General features: G+C 39.7%; 1 protein-coding gene across 5 annotated transcripts in view; it reads right to left on the bottom strand.

Moving 5' to 3' along the window:
* gne (glucosamine (UDP-N-acetyl)-2-epimerase/N-acetylmannosamine kinase) overlaps nucleotides 1-21,982 on the bottom strand; it is a 46,704-nt gene that overhangs the window by 5,612 nt on the left and 19,110 nt on the right. For 2 of the 5 annotated variants that reach the window (XM_061769371.1, XM_061769370.1), the window contains exons 3-13: nucleotides 21,762-21,910; nucleotides 20,306-20,552; nucleotides 15,643-15,847; nucleotides 15,383-15,535; nucleotides 14,856-15,068; nucleotides 14,641-14,728; nucleotides 11,794-12,004; nucleotides 8,076-8,205; nucleotides 7,779-8,000; nucleotides 2,828-3,010; nucleotides 33-149 (exon numbers count right to left, since the gene is read on the bottom strand). In XM_061769371.1, coding sequence (XP_061625355.1) covers nucleotides 33-149; nucleotides 2,828-3,010; nucleotides 7,779-8,000; nucleotides 8,076-8,205; nucleotides 11,794-12,004; nucleotides 14,641-14,728; nucleotides 14,856-15,068; nucleotides 15,383-15,535; nucleotides 15,643-15,847; nucleotides 20,306-20,552; nucleotides 21,762-21,910 — 1,918 coding nt within the window. Of the gene's footprint in view, nucleotides 1-32; nucleotides 150-1,509; nucleotides 1,598-2,827; nucleotides 3,011-7,778; nucleotides 8,001-8,075; nucleotides 8,206-11,793; nucleotides 12,005-14,640; nucleotides 14,729-14,855; nucleotides 15,069-15,382; nucleotides 15,536-15,642; nucleotides 15,848-20,305; nucleotides 20,553-21,761; nucleotides 21,911-21,982 lie in introns of those variants that run through there. The other 3 variants (XM_061769372.1, XR_009787993.1, XM_061769373.1) reach the window with 3 other exon arrangements.

Here is a 21,982-nt window from a genome sequence, read left to right as displayed (position 1 = left end):
ATGTGTGTAAGTGGGCTCATTTAGGTTCTGACCCTTGTTGAGAATAGCTACAGCTTTGGCGTTCCCCAGTCTTGCTGCACTGATGAGGTGAGCAGCAGTGATGGGCTCAGAGAGCTTTATATCCAACCCCTCCACTTTCAGCACTTCATCTGAAACAAAAAAATTTCAATATTACGCACGGGTGTAAAATGCCATACCAAATTTCACTTAGATCTGATCTGCATGGCACATTTAGAAGCAATTAAAATCTTAACATAAAAACCTTTTTAAATGTTTACATTGCTGTCAAACTCATGTCTTGTTTCGATTTGACGTTAGTTGTGGGCGTCACGGCGGACGACTGGTTAGCACATCTGCCTCACAGTTTTGAGGACCAGGGTTCAAATTCGGCCTCGCCTGTGTGGAGTTTGCATGTTCTCCCCGTGCCTGCGTGGGTTTTCTCCGGGTACTCCGGTTTCCTCCCACATCCCAACAACATGCATGGTAGGTTAATTGAAGACTCTAAATTGCCTGTAGGTGTGAATGTGAGTGCGAATGGTTGTTTGTTTATATATGCCCTGCGATTGGCTGGCGACCAGTTCAGGGTGTACTCCGCCTCTTGTCCGAAGATAGCTGGGATAGGCTACAGCATGCAGACCCAAGTGAGGATAAGCAGTACAGAAAATGGATAGATGGAAGATCCAAGGGAGCAGCTGTTGACTCTCTGCTGACTTGCTCTCACAAGTGGGTCTTCTACACGGAGGCAACCAATCAGACAAAAGGGCGGTCTTAGCAAAATATGGACAAACCGGATACAAAACTGGGTCAAATAAAAGTACCTGTCAGAGGGGCATTTTCTAGACACCTGTATGACAAAACCAAGGTGTTTTTGTTTTTTTTAAATGAAATTGACACTGTTATACTAAGTCAATGTTAGAGAGTCACTCTATGGAGGTCTAAATAGCCAAAATATGGGACCTTTAATAGTCACTCAGTAGCTTGCCATAAAAAGCGTAAAACACACACAATGAATCTATAGTGCCGTGAAAAAGTACTGGCCTCCTTCTGAAATCCTTCTATTTTTGCATAGTTTCCCCACATTAATGTTTAAGATCATCAAACAAATGTAAATAGACAAATATAACACAAGTCAACTTAAAATGCTGTTTTTAAATGATTTCATTTATTTCGGAAACGTTAACTGGTCTTGTGTGAAAAAGTAATGGCCCCCTAAACCTAATAACTGGTTGGGTCACCTTTAGCAGCAACTGAACAATTGAAATCACATGTTTTCTATAATTGGCAATGGGTCTTTCACATCTCTTTTGAAATATTTTGGCCCACTCTTCCTTGCAGAATTGTTTCAATTCAGCAAAAATGGAGGGTTTTCGAGCATGAATGGCCTTTTTAAGGTCATGCCACTGCATTTCAGTCGGATTCAAGTCTCGACTTTGACTAGGCCAATCCAAAAGCTTCATTAAATTATTATTATTATTATTATTATTTAAAGCCATTCAGAAGTTGACTTGCTGGTGTGTTTTGGATCCTTATCTTGCTGCAGAACCCAAGTGGGCTTCAGCTTGAGGTCACAAACTGATGGCTGAATATTCTCCTCCTCCTGTTAAAGAACAGAATTCATGGCTCCATCAGTCACAGCAAGTTGTTCAGGTCCTGAAGCAGCAAAGCAGCTCCAGACCATTACAGTACCACCACCATGTTTGACAGTTGGAATGATGTTCTTTTTCTGAAATGTTGTGCTACATTTATGCCAGATGTAATGAGAACTTTCATCTCGTCAGCCATATAATACTCTCCCAGAAGTCTTGGGAATCATTCAGATGTTTTTTTGCAAAAGTAAGAGCTTGCCTGTGACCCTAGTGAGGATAAGCGTTCTGGAAAATGGATGGGTTACTTTGGACTTCCAATTAAAAGACCCTAATGATATAAGTTTGGTACATTTCCATTTATTTCTGAAGATATTATACAGGTTATGCAAAAAATGAAGGGGTGCCAATAATGGTGAGTAGGACTTTATGATTTGAAGATGTCTTCTTCACAAAAACCTGTGGGAAAACGCACAGAAACGACTAAAGCCTATGGAGAAGGATTCGGCCAGCAAGAAAGAGACAATTGTTTTGGTTCTCCTGCTTTCGCCTCTTTGCCCCACCTGTACCGTGAACCTACCTGCAAAACCATGAGCTTTCCCATGATATCGCAATAATTCTCGTACCGTGAGATTAATACCGTGGTAAAACCAAACCGTGAGCTAGAGATATAATTACATCCCTAATTATGTTGTTTTTGTCTTTTTTATGTGTTAAAAGTCCTGAGCCCCCACCCAATAAGCTTTGAGTAGCGTCTATGGGGTGTCTCTTTTTACATGAGGTAGAAAAGTTGGTGACCACACAGTCCAGAACGTTCTGACTCTTCAGTACTTGTCAGACTACATAATCTAGTATATGGGTAACCTGTCTAAGTTTAGATATTTAAAAACAAAAACTTGGTTATGTTTAGGAAAGTAAAAAAACAAAAACTTTGGTTATCTTTGTATTTCTGTGTAAGAGAAACATTGCCTGAGTGATGTCATCATCCGTCTAACACTTTTTTTTTGTTATGCAATCTAAGTTTTTTGTTTTGTTTTTTTAGGTGGAGTGGGGGGCGGGGCAACATGTTCACACATGTGGTTGAAGTTAATGTTAGAGTATCAAACGAAATATTACTTTTTTTTCTTGTTTTTGGGAAATGTTCAATTATGACGAAGTAATTATGCTGTTAGGCTAACAAAATGCTGAACATTTAGTAAGCCTCACCACATTCCCAAATATGATACAATAAAACTGTCACTCACCATCATTAATTTTTTTGGCCTCTCTCTGCAAGGCCAGGCCAGAAGCATACGCCTCGATGCATCCTCGGTTTCCACATGAGCACTCCGGGCCTTCTAACGACACCATGATGTGACCCAGTTCAGCGCCGCAGAAAGTGTTGCCATGGATCAGCTCGTTATGCTGGATAATCCCTCCTCCAATACCTTTCACAGTCAAAAGTTGCATATATATTAGGGGTGTATCGATTCGTTTTAGCAATGATTTGATTAATATTACGATTCATGGTTACTGATTTGATTCAAGGACGATATTTGTTCATTTAGAACGATATGATCCGATTCAGTAGCTAGAAATCGATTCAGTAACTTTTTAACCAAATATCCGTCCAGTGTGACTGTGAAATAAATACCTGCATACTGGACAGTGCAGGTGAAACCTCTTAGATTCATGTTCTTTCTTGTAAGGGAATCTGGTAAGAACTAATTATGTTCATTAAATATGAAGATTTTCCGAATCTACTTTCCTTTTGTCTGTCTTATGTGTGTTCCCCAACCTTCTTTGCACCGTGGACCGGTTTAGAGTAGGCATTTTTCTCATGGACCGGCTGTGGCGTGTTTGTGTATGTGTACACACACACACACACACACGCACACGCACACACGCTTGCCTCGCTTCTGCTTCCCCCTTCGCCGTTTGTGGCGCGTCCAATGTGGGCGCGATGGTGGAGTGGGAGTCGAGTTATTGTAGGCAGCCAGACCAGACTGCAGTTCCGTAGCTCCTCAATGAGAGTAGACTTTTAACTCCGTAAAAGTAGTTCTGCCTGTGTCAAGCAGCAACCTACGACTGTATCTGTATCAGAGCGGACTTGGTGCGTGAGAGTTAACTGTTAACCCGTATTTTAAGTAGGACTCCTGATATAGTGTTGTTTCGTTCGCGAACGTTTCGTTCAAAAGAACAAATCTTTTCAGTAAACAAACTAAACTAGTTTATGAAATGATTTTGTTCTTTGAGCTCGGACCGGAAACAGAAGCGTTCGAGCCGGCTGGGACCGGAAACGGAAGCGTTCTGTGCAGTCTCGACGTGTCAATTGAGACACGCGGCTACTGCGGCGGAGAAGATCCGGTCAATTTTAATATTAAAAAACACATTGACACGTGAATTGAAATACAACAGAAATTATATAAATTGGTAATTCTTTCTCTGCGGCCCGGTAACAAATGCCTCACGGCCCGGTACCGGTCCACGAACCGGTGGTTGGGGACCACTGTCTTATTGTGTACTGTACGTGTTTTTTTAATGGCCTATGAGTCTGCTGAATAAAAGTTGATTGATTGTATTGTTTTGCAATAAAGCAAAGGGTAAAACAGCAATGTATTTGTATTATTTAAGCTACGATTTTATTGTTGAGCCAATTTTTTTTCCCTAGAAAAGAGATTGGTGTTAGAATTATGAGGGCATCCTTGGAAAAATGTCTCCATTGTAAGGTGTCCCTAGCTGGACCCAAAGTTTGAGAATTCCTGTTCTAAACAGTTAAATATTAATGGTTAGAAATGAATATTTTAGGAATAGTGTTAACAAGACAGCGGTAAATAAATGAACAAAACTGCTCTTTGGAGCACAAAAGTGAGCCTGAAACAGCATCCAGTACTTGACATTGTCACTGGTTTTCCTCTTGTTCGCCCAAGTTTCCCCTTGAGGGAACACCGCTATTGTTGTTAGCGGCTAGCAAGCTAAGCTAAGCCGCTTGAAAGGTTTCAAAGTGCACGGCCATTTGCTGCAACTCACACACACGCATTCTTAATAATAATTTCTGTAAGCTTCCTCATCTGCCATCCACCAGACAGACGGATGTCTTAAACTTAAAAAATGTGCTTAAAAACAACACAAACACACACACACATACTTTGGTGTTTCAGCCAACCACTAGGGGCATGACAGAAAGGAGTGACGTGATAAGGGGCATAAAAAAGGAAGCGAAGATGAAAAGAGACGAAGAAAGTAGCCTTGACATTGCTAACTGGCATGTGATAACTGAAAAATCAAGCGAAGTAAAAGGAATTACAAGCATTTTTCTTGGAAATACAGCACATACACACCTCCTGACGTGCTTAAATCCAGTGAATTATTTCCTAGTGTAGTTGATTGATTACCTTTTAAAACAATTTAAATCAATATAGTTATTGTTATATAGTTACTTGCCAAGTACAGATCGCTCTAGTTGGATAATAGGAATATAAATCGATTCATTGATATAATGAATGGTTACACCATTTGCATACAACCCCAATTCCAATGAAGTTGGGATGTAGTGTTAAACAAATAAAAACACAATACAATGATTTGCAAATCATGTTCAACCCACATTTAATTGAATACACTACAAAGGCAAGATATTTAATGTTCAAACTGATAAACTTGATTGTTTTTAGCAAATAATAATTAACTTAGAATTTTATGGCTGCAACACGTTCCAAAAAAGCTGGGACAGGGTCATGTTTACTACTGTGTTACATCACCTTTTCTTTTAACAACATTCAATAAACGTGTGGAAACTGAGGACACTAATTGTTGAAGCTTTGTTGTAGGTGGAATTCTTTCCCATTCGTGCTTGATGTACAGCTTCAGCTGTTTAACAATCCGGGGTCTCCGTTGTCATATTTTACGCTTCATAATGCACCACACATTTTCAAAGGGAGACAGGTCTGGACTGCAGACAGGCTACTTTGCATCAGTCCAACTTACATGAGCTCTGGCCCAGAGAAGTCGGCGGCGTTTCTGGGTGTTGTTGATAAATGGCTTTTGTATAATATGTCTTTGTAGTGTATAAAGTTAAATATAGGTTGAACATGATTTGCAAATCATTGTATTCTGTTTATATTTATGTTTAACACAACGTCCCAACTTCATTGAAATTGGGGTTGTATACACACACACACACACACACACACACAAACACACACACACACACAGACAAAATGTTTGGTACCCCTCTGTTCATGAAAGAAAAACCAACAGTGGTCATACAGTGTATGTACATGTACAGTGATAATACATATACATTTAATGGAAAGTTAACCAATGAAAATCAGAATTGCTTTTGAATTGTGATTCAACAGAATTATTGACCCATGAAACAGGCCTCAACAAAAATGCTGGTATACTTAATATTTTGTTGCACAACCTTTTGAGGCAGTCACTGCAATCAAATGATTTTTGTAGCTTTCAATGAGACTTCTGCACCTCTCAAGTATTTTGGCCCACTCTTCATGAACAAACTGTTCCAGTTGTCAGGTTTGAAGGGTGCTATATCCAGATGGCATGTTTCAGCTCCTTCCACAGATGCTCAAATAGACTTCGATCAGGGCTCATAGAAGGCCACTTCAGAATAGTCCAATATTTTGCTCTTAGTCATTCTTGGGTGTTTTTAGCTGTGTGTTTTGGGTCAATATCCTGTTGCAAGACCCATGACGTGTGACTGAGACCAAGCTTTTCTGACACTCTGCAGCACATTTCTCTCTAGAATACCTTGATAGTCTTGATTTTGCATTGTACCCTGCACAGATTCAAGACACCCTGTGACATATGCAGCAAATCAGCCCCAGAACATAATAGCCTCCTCCATGTTTCACAGTAGGGACAGTTTTCTTTTCTTAGTATGCTTAATTTTTGTGAACATAGAGCTGATGTGCCTTGCCTAAAAGTTCCAGTTTTGTCTCGTTTGCTTTGTGGCTTGTCAAACTTCTGAAGTTTGCAGATGACATCACAGTCATCAGCCTCATCATAGACGGTGACATGTCTGCGTATCAACAGGAAGGGGAGCGGCTGGAGCTGTGGTGCAGCCGACACAACTTGGAGCTGAACACGCTCAAGGCTGTAGAGATGATCGTGGACCTGAGGAGGCATCCTTCGCCACAGCTGCCCCTCACGCTGTCCAACTTGTGGTCGAGCCGGACAACTGAACCGTACATCAGTCTATCAGTCCATTTTATAAATACGAACTTCGAACTCAAGACGCGATGTCTACAGATGTCCTTTTACCCCGGGGATCATAGTGGAGAGAATATAGCTCATGAGATGAGAGGTTCATTAGCGGAGTGGGATTTGAGGAAGGGCCGAAAGGTTTGCGTGACCACCAATAATGCATCCAACATGATCAAGGCGTTGGAGGTGAATAGCTGGACTCGACTTCAGTGCTTTGGACACAGGCTACACCTCGCGATAGCTACGTTTTGCTGTGATTATTTCAATAACTTTGTATAGAAGAAAGAGAAATGGGTGGGTGTGTGACACATCTCTATCTTGTGTGTGCATGTGTGTGTACTGTATGTATGCGTGTGTGTAATTGGTACAGAACAGACATTCATGCAGTTAACACACACACACACACACAACAAACACTTGCTTCGGTTGTAGCATAAAATTATCCTTAAAGCAGAGTTGCAGTACAATGTTAGTTGTAGTATTTTTTTTATTTATTGCTGACTTTGTTCATATCGCTGACTGTCAGTAAGTTCTAATTTAAAAACTGCACTTTACACTTTATTTTGTATTTATTGCTGACTTTGTTAATGTTGATGACGATCAGTATGTTCCAATTAAAAAAACTGCACTTTCCACATCCTTTTGAATTTATATTTTGCTTTTTCAAAAAAAAAAATCTTAGTTTTCACTGAACCCATAGTAATATTGTTATCGCATCGTTATCGAGATATCTGTCATCAATATCGAGATATGAAATATTGTGGATATCGCCCAGCCCTAGTCACATCTCTGTCGGGCCAATTATGCATTACTCATGCACTCACTGTAGTAGTCTCGCCACTCTGCACTACTTGCATATCTGTTGTTGACCAATACTGGCCGCTCATGTGCTTGAGAAGTATCTCCACCATTTGCACTGTCCTACTGTCTTACCTGAAACAGTTCGTCTGAGCCTGAAAAAATGAGCGGGTGAAAACTATAGCAACTCACCTGTTCCTGTGATGACAGTGACAAAGTTCTCTACTCCTTTACCATGACCAAACATCTTTTCGGCCAAGGCTGCACAGTTTCCGTCATTGTCCACCCAGACAGGCAAGTGAAAAGTATCAGAGATGGGTGTTCTCAAATCCACAGAGGTCCACTCCTGGATTAGCTTTGTTGAGTCCAGTACTACACCCTCTTGTGGGTTTACGCGTCCGCCAGTTGACACTCCTATGTAATTTTATGTAAATGTTTGAGAGAATAAGGAATGAGTGATATAGAGTGCTGTGTGTTATAGTTTCATACCAACACCCAGTATCCTACAGTTGAGAGATACTGCATCTTGCATGCCCTTTTCACACATTTTCAATATCAGCTGCATCCTGGACTCAAAGGTTTTTGGATTTGGTTGAGTATATTTCTTCACTATATTACCCTAGATGGAGCAAGGGACAGTAAAGTATAGGAAGAAAGACAGGGGTGGTGGAAGGGAACAAGCAGAATATGTTTTCAATCTCATCATTTAACAAATACAATCAATGGGAATATACGGTGTTCCAAATTATTACGCCAATGATAGGTGATACAAATGACAGTCGGCATAATTGTCAAGTCATCAACCATCAGAATATAATTCAAATGTTTTTGAAAAAACCTCCCGATCGTATTTTTTTGAAAAATTACTTAAAATGCACTGTTCCAAATCACTACGCGCAACAGTTTTAAGGCATTTGACATGTTTTAAAGAAATGAAAATAGTCATTTATTGAATTTGCATTTGGAGGTCTTATTTACTGAAATTAAAAGCTATTTCAACTTCAAATTCCTATCAAGTCAAGTTCCATTTTGACATAGGACTCCTTATTTGATAGCATCTTACATGACTAAACTCATTAATTTGAGTTTCTGCTTCAGTTTCTTTGAGATTGTAAATTGTCATGCTAGATGTTTTTTTATTTTTATTTTTTTATAAATGAAAGCACAGTTCTTTTGGTAGCATGAAAAAGTGGTCAGTCAGCAAATCCACTTACTTTTCACTTTGAGGGACTAAGCTCTCGCCCTGGCATATTTTCGGCCAAATACAAACCGTAATTTCTCGTGTATAATGTGCATTCCCCCCCCCCAAAAAAAATCTTAAAATCAGTAGTAAAGTAATACATAGGTATAGTAAAAGTTGGATAATTCCTTCACAGTGAAATGAGGTACATGAGTTGAGCATACGTTTTACAACAGCCATAAATTAATTTTATATCTTATGATTTATAGGTTTTCATTATATTTAGGTTCATATTTCAAATGCTATAATTCATCTACTTCTATATGATGTTTAGGTATTGATGCTCGGATTCTCCCTAGAATTTAGTTTTGATACTGCAGATTTATGGGGGCATTTACCACATCCCACATGGCCACTGGCACATCCGTCAGCAGAGGTCATGTGCCAGGATAACATGTTCACTCCTGGTGCAAGATAATAATAAAAAATTAAGCTGCAAGCAAAACACTGATGCTCCCCGGGCGCTTCAGCTGCCCCCTGCTCCTGTGTGTTCCACTAACGTCTGTGTTCACTGTGATGGGTAAAATGCAGAGAACAAATTTCGTGTGCATGCATGCATGTTCATGGGAATAAACGGTGATTCTTCTTCTTCTTCTTTTTTAAAAAAAAAAAAAAAAAAACTGAAGATGGGGGATAAACACATATAAGCTCTATTAACATTAACATTATTGCAACTATTTATGGTACAGGCGGCACGGTGGCCGACTGGTTAGAGCGTCAGCCTCACAGTTCTGAGGACCCGGGTTCAATCCCCGGCCCCGCCTGTGTGGAGTTTGCATGTTCTCCCCGTGCCTGCGTGGGTTTTCTCCGGGCACTCCGGTTTCCTCCCACATCCCAAAAACATGCATTAATTGGAGACTCTAAATTGCCCGTAGGTGTGAATGTGAGTGCGGATGGCTTTTATTATCTTGTACCAGGAGTGAACGTGTTATCCGGGCAATTAACCCCTTTAGCTTTCACTATGTTGTGCAAGGGCTGAGGTGCCAATCAATGGTCATGTGGGAGGTGGAAAATACTTCCATAAAGCCGCAGTATTAACACTAAACACTAGGGTGTGCCACAATATCCATCAATCCATCCATTTTCTGTACTGCTTATCCACACTCATAGCTATTGTGTCATTGTTCTAGGTATATGATTTACTTTCCTCACCTTGTTTATAGCTAGTGTTTCGTCTTTTGTCATCTTCTTTTCTCACTCCCCTCTGGAAACCTTGTTCTGTTCAACTGATCAACTTTGATTCACAGTAAATATCCATTAAAATACTAAGAAACCACAGCAGCAGCTTAAAAAGTCCACTGTGACGTGGTAAAACTGTTCAGCATAAAAGGGACACAGATCCTCCTTTCTGCTTGATCTAACAGCTGAACAGGACAAAATAAATAAATAAATAAAAGAAAAATGCAAAAATGGTACCTTCACAGACGTACAATTTGTCCATGCCATGAGTAGTGACACACCCCCATACCATCACAGATGCTGGCTTTAGAACTTTGCGCTGATAATCATTAGGATGGTCCATTTCCTCTTTGCCCCCGAGGACACAACGTCCATGATTTCCCAAAACAATTTGAAACGAGGACTCGTCAGACACACTTATCCACTTTGCGTCAATCCAGCTCAGATGAGCTTGGGCCCAAAGAAGCTGGCAGCTTTTTCTCATGGTTGTTGATATACGGCTTTTGCTTTGTATGGTAGAGTTTTAACTTTTTATTTTATGTATTTATGTTTTATTTGCAGATGTAGCGACAAACTGTGTTAAATGACAATGGTTTTCTGAAGTGTTCCTGAGCTCACGTGGCAATATCCAGTATTGGTTAACAGCAGATATGCAAATAGTGCAGCGTGGTAAGACTACTACAGTGACTGCACGAGTATGTATAATTGGCCCGACAGAAATGTGACAACTTTCCCTAAATTTTTACAATTCATTGTGATGTACAGGTACTAGTTTGACCATTGGTGAAGTTTTAGCTCAATGTTAAGCTTGTGATGCGACTGTTGGTACTTTCTTTCCAGTATGGTAAAATAATGATTTTATTTTTGTGTCTGTCATCAGCTCGTACGTTGGTTTGAAGACTAAAATAAACACTAAAAACCGTCAGTGCAAGAGTGCAACCCACCATTTAACATGTTAGCTGCCTCAATGTTGGCATAGACGTATTTTATTGTTTATCTCACCCAATTGACTTCACTGAAGTTCCGCACGGTGTAGGCTGAGGCTCAGAGCGGGAGAGGGCGCGCCTCAAACTTCTAAACGTCGTAACGCCCCCTTTACACAATATAATATAAATCCAAATATTGCACTAAGGTGACTGGTCATTTATTTTAACATAGTTAAGACACACTGTCGTTGGGCACAAGCACGTCTTCGTGCCCGTTCTTCTGTGTTGGTTTTCGCCGCTTCTTCGTTGGTTTTCACCACTTTCTTCTTCGGGTCAGGGGACTGTAGGCATCGAAACTGTAAACCGAATTTTTAAAATTTGAACGATTCCGGGAGAACCTAAATGTTAGTCCCGGTTCCAATCGGTTCTCGATTCATGATGCCCAACCCTAGACGCATTATACTCAAGAGCGTATTATACACGAGAAATTACAGTATGTCAAAATGTAACACGTTTTTGATTTTTAAATAGCTTTTGATTCCAGAAAATATACAACCTAATGATGCAAATTCAATAAATGACTATTTTCAGTTCATTAAAATGTGTCAAATGTTTGGAAACTCTGTTGTGCATAATTTGGAACAGTGCATTTCCAGTTTTTTAATAATACAAAAATACTGTTATCATTGGGAGGTTTGTTCAAAAACATCTGAATTACACTTTTGACGGTTGATGACTTAAAAATTATGCCAACTGTCATTTGTGTCAACTGTTTAGGAAAACCAGACAAAAATATAATTTGTTTATTAATTTGGAATGCAGTGTTTACTCTAGGTATTCAGATGAGGGCTGCGCAACTTACCCGAGAGCAGACAATTGCTACTCTGAGGTTGGTCCCACCAAGGTCCACAGCCAAAGCACTTTGTTTCTCCAGGATATGATCAATGTCTTGGGAGATTGAGTCTTTCACTGGGGGGAAGCAGAATGTCTTCTGAAGGGGCTTATTCAGGTCAATAGTTTGTAAGAACTTGAGAATGCGAGGGACGGCGTTTCCATCACCATAGATCTTGGAACTGGAAAGGCAGGAACATTGCGAGGAGAACTCAGACAATGCAGACTGCAGACCTAAACATTCATCACCTGTGAAATGAGCTATTACCTTAACCAGCTAGATGGAGGTTCTACTTCCTTGTCAAAAGAGGCTGTGGCATTTATTTCAACTCAAGTTTAGGTTACCAAATACAGTTCCTTGCCCTATTATGCTGTTTTGAAACTGAAATGGCATAATCTTAACAATATTCCTTCCTTTTTTATGGTAAATAATTAGACCTCTGTCATATACATATACAAACATTTATACATATACAATACATTTACACATCCGGTGGAACCTCGATAAAACTGACCCCGATATAACAGATATTGTGGTGGCCATGTGACGATGGTTATATCTACCGTTATTTTTAGTGTATAATGCAAATTTTTTTCCCCTCAAAAGTCAATCATGCTTATTATACATAAGTAAAAGTTAGAAAAGTAATACAGTAAAATATGGTATATGAGTATATATGCGTTTTATAGAAGCTATCGACTAGTTTTAAATCTTGTGAATTATAAGTTCACATCATATTTAGGTTCATATTAAAATGTCATTCATCTTCGTGTTTGTATTGTTGTGATGCACCCTAGTGTTTAGTTTTGACACTACAGCTTTACGGAGGTATTTTCCACCTCCCACGTAGCTGGGTTTTTCAGCATGACAATGATCCCAAAAACACCGCCCGGGCAACGAAGGAGTGGCTTCGTAACATTTTAAGGTCCTGGAGTGGCCTAGCCAGTCTCAAGATCTCAACCTTAGAGAAAATCTTTGGAGGGAGTTGAAAGTCTGTGTTGCCCAGTGACTGCCCCAAAACATCACTGCTCGAGAGGAGATCTGCATGGAGGAATGGGCCAAAATACCAGCAACAATGTGTGAAAACCTTGTGAAGACGTTTGACCTCTGTCATTGCCAACAAAGGGTATATAACAAAGTATTGAGATGAACTTTTGTTTTTGACCAAATGCTTATATTTCACCATAATTTGCTAATAAATTCTTTAAAAATCAGACAATGTGATATGCTGGATTTTTTTTCGAATTTTGTCTCTCATAGGTGAGGTATACCTATGATGAAAATTACAGGCCTCTCTAATCTTTTTAAGTGGGAGAACTCACACAATTGGTAGCTGAATAAATACTTTTTTGCCCCACTGTTACTGGTCACCCGTCCGCAACATGCTAAATCTAGATTCTTGAGCTGGGTAGTGTGCCATCTGACAATAACAAGACTATTTTGTATGTGTAAAAGTAAACTTTTGACATCTGTATTCTTTGTCGTCGAGGTTGCTGCTGTTGTTTTATAATTATTCTATTTTTCATTCACTTTATTTTTTCTTATTCATTTATGTAATTGAGCGGCACGGTGGACGACTGTTTATGTGTGCCCTGCGATTGGCTGGCAACCAGTTCAGGGTGTACCCCGCCTCCTGCCCGATGATAGCTGGGATAGGCAATATCATGCTGTGGGGGTGTTTTTCCAGATGCAGGGACAGGACGACAGGTTGCAATCGAAGGAAAGATTAATGTGGCCAAGTACAGGGATATCCTGGATGTAAACCTTCTCCTGAGTGCTCAGGATCTCAGACTGGGCCGAAGGTTCACCTTCCAACAAGACAGTGACCCTAAGCACACAGCTAAAATAACAAAGGAGTGGCTTCGGAACAACTCAGTGACTTAAACCCAATTTAGTATCTCTGGAGAGACTTGAAAATGTCTGTCCGCCAATGTTCACCATCCAGCCTGACAGAACTGTAGAGGATCTGCAAGGAGAATGGCAGACGATCCCCAAATACAGGTGTCCAAAACTTGTTGCATCATCCCCCCAAAAAATAATGGCTGTATTAGCTCAAAAGGGTGCTTTTAAATAAAAGTAAATACTAAGCAAAGGGTCTAAATACTTATGGCTGTGTGATAGTTTAGTTTTTCTTTTTTTAATCTGCAAAAATTTCAACAATTCCATTTTTCTCTGTCAATATGGGGTGCTGTGTGTACATTAATGAGGGAAAAAATTAGCTTAAATGATTTTAGCCAATGGCTGCAATATAACAAAGAGTGAAAATGTTCAGAGGGTCTGAATACATTTTGTACCCACTGTACAAATAAACAACCATTCGCACTCACAGTCATACCTACAGGCAATTTAGAGTCTTCAATCAACTTACCACACATGTTTTGGGGATGTGGGAGAAAACCCACACAGGCACGGGGAAAACATGCAACAGGCGAGGCTGGGATTTGAACCCCTGGCCTCAGAACTATGAGGCAGCTGTCGGCCACCGTGTCGCCCAGAATGCTAGCGTTGCGTTCAATTTCACAGGCCAAGATTTCATAAAAGGACCACTGCCAGTACTTTTTTAATAGTGTATTTGGGGGTGTGATGTGAGATTATATATATATAACTAAGTGTGCAAAATTTAAGGGGGTCTGAATACTTTCCGTAGCCACTGTACGCGTTATATATATATATTCAATGAACAAACAAACAGTATTGCGGCAGAAGCTATCGTTAAGCCCGCCGCTCCAAACCCGGCGCAGACTGTAAAGTGGTCTAAAAAAAATTCTGTAACAAATATTGGACTGCAATATGTTTTCAATGAAAATGTAGTGTTACCAGGGGTATCTCTTTCCAAACTGCAGCTGCAGAGCATGGTAGATCTTATCATGCGAGTCGGCATCCCTTACATGCAGAACATTTTCACCTAGCAGAGAGGGAGAATTAGTTCTGACAGCCTAAAAGAAACATTTGTTTGCCAAATATAAATGTAATGGCCAAATATGCACAGTAGGGGTCACTTGAGGTCCAAATTTACATTATCTCTTTCTTACCCGTCTCTCTGCCTGTTTGTCTTGTTCCCAGGTTGATGACCGGTGTGCCAAAGGCCCCGGCCTCTCGCACACCACAGCTGCTGTTTCCAATCATGCAGCCGGCATGGGACACTAGTTGAATGAACTGCTCAAAGGGAATGTGTTTCACTGCCCGAAAGTTGGGATGCTGCTCAATGCCCTTTTTTCTCATTACACGCACCATTTCTTTGCTTCCTGTATACATGGGAAATATTACAGTATGTCAAATTCAAGCATGACCCCTTAGCTCTACCCATATCAGCATACCAAGACATATAGACAATTCCACACTTTCTATTTTGTGGAAAGTATTTATGGAAGGCCCTTTACTGTTCCAGCATGACTGTGCCCCAGAAGATCAACCACGGTATGCTTCAAAGTGTGTGGAAGGACTTTTGTGACTCTCAACCACTGACACGTGATTTGGCAAGTTTGGTTTATAAAACAATTGAAACAGAAAAAAGGTCAATACAATGGAAATATAATGCATAATAACCCATAATACTAACCAGCATCGATGTTGGGAAAGAGGATGAGGGTTCTTTTCTTGAAGGAGACAAGTGCGTCCAACATGAGTCCATAGATCTTAATAGAGTGCTGAATATCAGTGGTGACAGGGTGCTGCAAAGCCACAATGTAGTCATGATCCCACACATTGTCACCTGTAGAATGTATTTTTAAAAAAAAATAACACAAATGTCCTGAGTTGTTTTGTACATGACTTTCTACTGCTGTCTTACAACAGTTATAGCAGTTGTTTCTGACATACCCAACCAGCTCTTGATGATATCCAAATAGTCTTGGTTATGAGGTGATAGCAGCTTATCATAGGAGGGACAGCCAGCCAGCAAGATACGAGAGTGGTCTTCACACATGGAAATGAGGTTTTGCTCTGCCCTTCGTGTGCAGCAGGCATGGTAATGGGCCAGTTTACTGATGGCGTGGCGGATTGAGTCATCAATCGTCCCGCTCACCTGGGAAATTAGCCCAGAGGAGACTTGATATCATGTACAAGTTTATCAAACTCACGGCCCAGAGGCCAGATCTGGTCAGCCATATAATTTTATGCAGCGACGAAAACAAATCGTGTGTGTCGACTTCATGCTTCCTGCTGAAATACCAAAATTGCAAATTTCTTTACTTTTAATAATGTTGAGCGATTGCAAGCATAATTTGTTACCAATGCCCCTTCTAAAATAAACTGAGTTATAGTTGATTTTTTGTGGCTTCTGATTTCAAAACTTTGTGTACACTGTATATAATAATATTAGGCAATTATAAATTTATATTAGGGCTGCACACTATTTTGTTTGAACTTCGTCATCAGGATGTACGTGTGTGCAATAGTCACATTGCAGGGTCTGCTGTGATGTTGATGTACTGTAATATACAGTGAATGAACTGTAATAGTGACCTGTTTGGACATACTAATAATATTAGCACCCATTTTACAGTAAATTATAACGCTTCAAACAACACACGGAGCAGCCCAGAGTGTAGTATACTTATCTCCTTGGATGATAACTATGAATGACGACATGGGAAAGAAAGTACACCGGCTGCATTTCCTATTTCGCGCTTCAGAATGAAACTAGGTAGGCACGCAGCAGTGAGGTGTGTCCAGGGGCACTGCATAAATGGTAGTGAATGTATTCTTTTGAAATACAGTACATAACTGAAAATGGATTACTCAGAAAATTATTTCTATCAGAATGCTTTAGTTAAAACACTGTAGGATCACACTGTGATAATATAGAAATTTAGTTTTGTAATATAAGAGTAGATAAGAAAATATTTTGTAAATATAGTCAGCCAGCACTGCTTGGAATGCAAAGTTATCAATGTCCCTTTTACCATCGTTCTTGTCATTTATTGTGTTGTGTGTTTTTGTTTGCACATTAAGGACAAAAGTCCTGCTTTTGTTTTAATTTCTAATAAAAAAAAAAAAACATCTTTCAAGCAATGTTTTTGAGATTGTAGGGTGAACGCTGCAGCTGGCTACTAGTGTGGACTGAATGGGTGGCAACAATGGGGAAATGAAATGCCAGTATTTTGAGGATAATAAAACCTGTCAGCAGTATATTGGGGGAAAAAAAAAAAAAAAAAAAAAAAAAAAGAACTATGAACTAGTTCGTTTTCGTTCAAAATTTTGAATTATGAACTATGAACGGAACTAGTTCAATTTTTGAATGATGAACTGAACTTTGAACTTGTTCGCGTAGAAAATGAACTTTCCCAACACTGAGCCTACAGTGCTGTGAAAAAGTAATGGCCCCCTTCTAAAATTCTTATATTTTTGCATGGTTTCCATACTTTAAGATAATCAAACAAATAAATATCAGACAAATATAACCCAAGTGAACTAAAAAAAAAAATAAAAATAAAAAATCAAGCGTTTTCTATATATATTTCTAAGTGGCAATGAGTCTTTCACATCTCTGTGGAGATATTTTGGCCCACTCTTCCTTGCAGAATTGTTTGAATTCAGCAAAATAGAGGGTTTTCAAGCATGAATGGCCTCTTTAAGGTCATGCTGCTGCATTTCAATCGGATTCAATTCTGGACTTTGACTAGGCTGCTCCAAAAACTTCATTTTGTTTTTCCCAGCCATTCAGAAGTTGACTTGCTGGTTTGTTTTGGATTGTTATCCTGCTGCAGAACCCAAGTGCGCTTCAGCTTGAGGTCACAAACCGAGGGCTGAACATTCTCCTTCAGGATTTTCTGTTCAAGATGGTTCCATCAATCACAGCAAGTTGTCCAGGTCCTGAAGGAGCATGCAGCCCAAGACCATCACACTACCACCACCATGTTTGACTGTTGGTATGATGTCCTTTTTCTGAAATGCGGTGCTACATTTACGCCAAATGTAACGAGACACACACGCCTTCCAAAAAGCTCAACTTTCATCTTGTCAGTCCATGTAATATTCTCCCAACAGTCTTGGGAATTATTCAGATGTTTTTTTTTGCAAAAGTAAAGTTCTTTTTGGTCAGCAGTGTTCTTTGCCTTGGAACCATGGATGCCATTTTTGCCAAGTCTTATGTCATGAATACTGACTTTAACTGAGGCAAGGGAGGGATTACAGTTCTTTATAATTTGTCCTGAATTCCTTTGTGTCCTCCTGGATGTGTCATAGCTGTTCTCTTGGGGTAATATTTGTAGGCCAGGCACTCCTGGGAAGGTTCACCACTGTTCCATGTTTTCTCCATGTGAGGATAATGGCTTTCCCTACGGTTCGGTGGAATCCCAAAGCTTTAAATGGCTTTTTTAACCCTTTCCAGACTGCTAGAGGTCAATTACTTTATTTCTCCACTGTTCTGGAATTTCCTTGGATCGTATCATTTTGTTGCAATTTTTTTTAGATCTTTTCTCTGACTTGATATCGTCGGGACAGATCCTGTTTAAGGGATTTCTAGATTGAACAGGTCTGGAGGTGATCAGGCTTGGGTGTGATCAAGTGAAAATTCACCAAAAATTGTGATTAGCCACAATTAATTCATGATTTAACAAGGGGGTTAACTACTTTTTAACACAGGGCCAGGTAACTGAATTTTTTCCCCCTTAATAAATGAAATCATTTAAAAGGAGCATTTTAAGTTTACTTGGGTTATATTTGTCTGATATTTACAATTGTTCAATGATCTGAAAGTAAGGAAACTATACAAAAATATAAGAATTTGAGAAGGGGGCCAATACTTTTTCATGGCATTGTACATCTCAAGGCAAAATTGGTCACCTACAAAGTGGAATAAAACTTCAAAATGTCTGTTACAGTCACTCCATAGTGACTCAAATGATGAAAAGTGAAAATAAATTCCATCAATTTTATCCGTATCTGCACCAAAAAAGTAATTTTTATTTTTCTTGGCTGATTCACTACGATCCATAATCTAGCATACTGTACTTTCTAGCAAATGATATACTGTAAAAAAAAGAACCTTCCTTAAGGTGAGGTATTTTCATGTTCACCAGTGATGTGGAAGTTGCTAGAAACTAGGGCTGCACGATTATGGCCAAAATAATCATCATGATTACTTTGACCTATATTGAAATCACGATTATTCCTCATGTTAGGGAAAAATTAATTTTTATTGCACTATTTTTCAACAAACAATATGTAACAGATTTTGTGCAAAATGAATCTTTAAATAAGAATAAATGATAGAGAACAATAAGAATATAAATGAACCCACAAAAATTCTACTTTACCGAGGGCTAACTGAATAATGCTATTACAAAGTGCAATCACAAATTGCAACTTGATGGAAGCAAATACAGTTAAGGCATAAAACCTAATAAACGTTAGGCCCTAAGCACCGACTTTTCATTTGAAAATCCCCATCAACATACAGTAGCAAATTGTCAAGGAAGGTACATCTCTGCTGTTCTGCTTGACCATTGCTCAGTCATGCACAATCACAAACTGCAAAGAACTTGGCAGTTGTGATTTCCCTCTTTATTTATTTCCGACGTTTTTTTCACTGCGGTCAAGCCAGCCGAAAAGTTAAACTCAAGTCGCCGCGACGATTGTTAATAGTGTCTTACTGTGACACGCAGACTCTCCACCAACGTGCTGAGAGGGCCAACTTCAAAATAAAAGTGTCATATATTACAACATTGGACATCTATGCCATTTTTGGCTTTTATTTTAAAGTTGGCCCCGGAGCGCGGTGCTAGTGCTAATGAAGCCTTAACCATACGTTCGCCCCGTGGTGGCTGGATGACTAGGTTGTGGGCACTGCTGCAAATGAAGCACTTTTCATATTTAGCAGTGCTCGTATTTTAAATAGAAAAAAAAATATTATAATAAATAAATAAATTTAAAAAAAATAATAATAATAATCTTTTTTAGTAATTGTGCAGCCCTGCTGGAAACAGGGCCAGAAATACTACCAGGGAATCTCCATGGACAAGGAGACTATGTGGGCAGTGTACTTTGAAGGATTGTCATGGATTACATTCCAAGTCTTCACTTATTTCTGGCAAGGTGGGCCTCAGGCTTTCCTCAAGTATTATTAATTATATTTTTTAAATAGCTTTGTTGGAGCAGCACGATGAACTAATGGTAATTATGTCTGCCTCACAGTGCTGATATTTGTGATTCGAATCGGCTCTGGTCTCCCAGTGTGGAGTTTACATGTTCTTCCCGTGCTTGTGTGGGTTTTCTACAGGTACTATGGCTTTCTTCCACATTCCAAAAACATGCTTGTTAGATAGAGGTTAAATGAAGATTCCAAATTGTCCAGCGATGTGAACGTGAGTGTGAATGGTTATCTATATGTGACCTGGCGATCACCCCGGGGTGAACCTCGCCTCTCGCCCAAAGTCAGCTGGGCTACAGGTCACCCGCTTCCCCAAATGAGGATGGACGGGATGGAGGGAAAAAGCTTAGAAGAACGTTCCTTAGTTCCCTTAATTCACTGTCTTCTCACCTCTCCTCCTTCTAGGTGAAGTATTCTAATGTTCATCAGTGCTGCAGAAGTTGCTAGAGCCAGTGCATCGAAACGATCTCCATGGATAATAACAATATCCGGCCGCAGTCTTTGTAGGACATCTGGAAGTTTGACCAGAGCAAGCCCAACACTCTCCACCATGGCTGCCTCATCCTCCCCTCTTACAATCGTGTGCAGTTTGGAGCTGATGTCAAAGTCATCCTGCTCAATCATTCGAAAAGTGTTCCTATGACACAGTGGGAAGAGAACAAAAGAAAATGCTTAAATGACTATATAGTTCAGTGGACCACCACATATTTTAGGTTTGAGGTTCCTCCATTATTCACGGAAACGCTTGCCTTATCGTGATTCCCTGTAATGTTGAAAAAAATAGTCAGAATATTTTTTTAAATATATTTTCATGGCAAAATACTGGATACAGTTTGTATGATATTTTTTGTATTGTGTCGTCTATTTAGTTGAGACAACAGTTAATGTCGGCCTTAACCACGCCAAAAAACATCAATGTAGTTGTCCGCTCAACCAAACTAAGGTAGCAGAAGGCTGTTGTGTTCCGCCTATACACAATCGCTCATCCAATCACAAATCTAACAGTAACTGTGTTAGATTTGTGATTTTCAGCAGGATAAAAATCACAGTGCCCTCGTATTAGATTTGTGATTGTCAGTCAGCGGGATAAAAATCACAGCGCCCGTGTCTCCTGCGGCTGCTTTGGTTCAAGATACTGATGCCAAACTAAGACTTAACACAGCATTAAAACCAGTAAAATGCTTAACAACAGCTCAGCGAACCATCGCTAAACCTATCTACGACAACCAGTTCATCCAGTGGTTTTAGATTATGTAAACACCAAACCCTAGCATTCTAGCGCTAACTGCTATCAGCCAGTGGCCCACGAAACAGGGCTTCCTAACAGCACCAGGGGTGTCGACACAGTCAATGTAATAACTGCGCTTTGCTGCGCAATCAAATGTTCGTTTTACACCGTACGGCATTGCTCAAGTACAGGTAATTATTAACTAATGTCATCATCATAATTGTTGACATGTACATACAGGAACTGTACAGTACATTGTGTATGCATGCGCTTAGCTTTAAACTGCTTCCTTTACTGTATTTTTAAGGGTACAGAAATGTTTGAAGATGTTTGTAAGCGTTCGCAATGCTACTAATGTGTTTTCGAGTCATAGTTTGCAGCATATTTATGGTTTAAACTATTAATATAACCAATTGCAATCAGTTTTGGGGGAGTGTCAATTATTCGCAAAAATTTGCTTTTTGTAGTCGGGCTCGGTTCCTGTCTCCATGAATAGCGGGGTTCTACTGTACTTATTTAGTGGTTCTGTGAGCGTGACGTAGCTTTTACAATCGTTTGTGATTTTATAAAGCACAGCCATATAGTAGTTGTATATGGAAAGTTTCATGTGTATCTTACCCATAATCATCAATAAGATGCGAACCAAGCACCACTACATCCAGGTCGTACTCATCAGGGTGGGATTTGATCCCAAACATGATAGGGGCCAGCTTCGAGTAGTCCGCCCTGTTGCATGTCGCCACACACACCCTTAGCCGCTCCTTACACTACACCAATGCAAATGTGACAGCCGTACACATCATATTAGTTATTACTGCATAAAGAGTTGTAGGTGAGAC

Source organism: Phyllopteryx taeniolatus, chromosome 4, assembly GCF_024500385.1.
Source record: "Phyllopteryx taeniolatus isolate TA_2022b chromosome 4, UOR_Ptae_1.2, whole genome shotgun sequence".
Lineage (NCBI taxonomy): Eukaryota > Metazoa > Chordata > Actinopteri > Syngnathiformes > Syngnathidae > Phyllopteryx > Phyllopteryx taeniolatus.
Note: the sequence above shows the minus strand (reverse complement) of the source record. Positions and strands in the feature narration are given on the sequence as shown.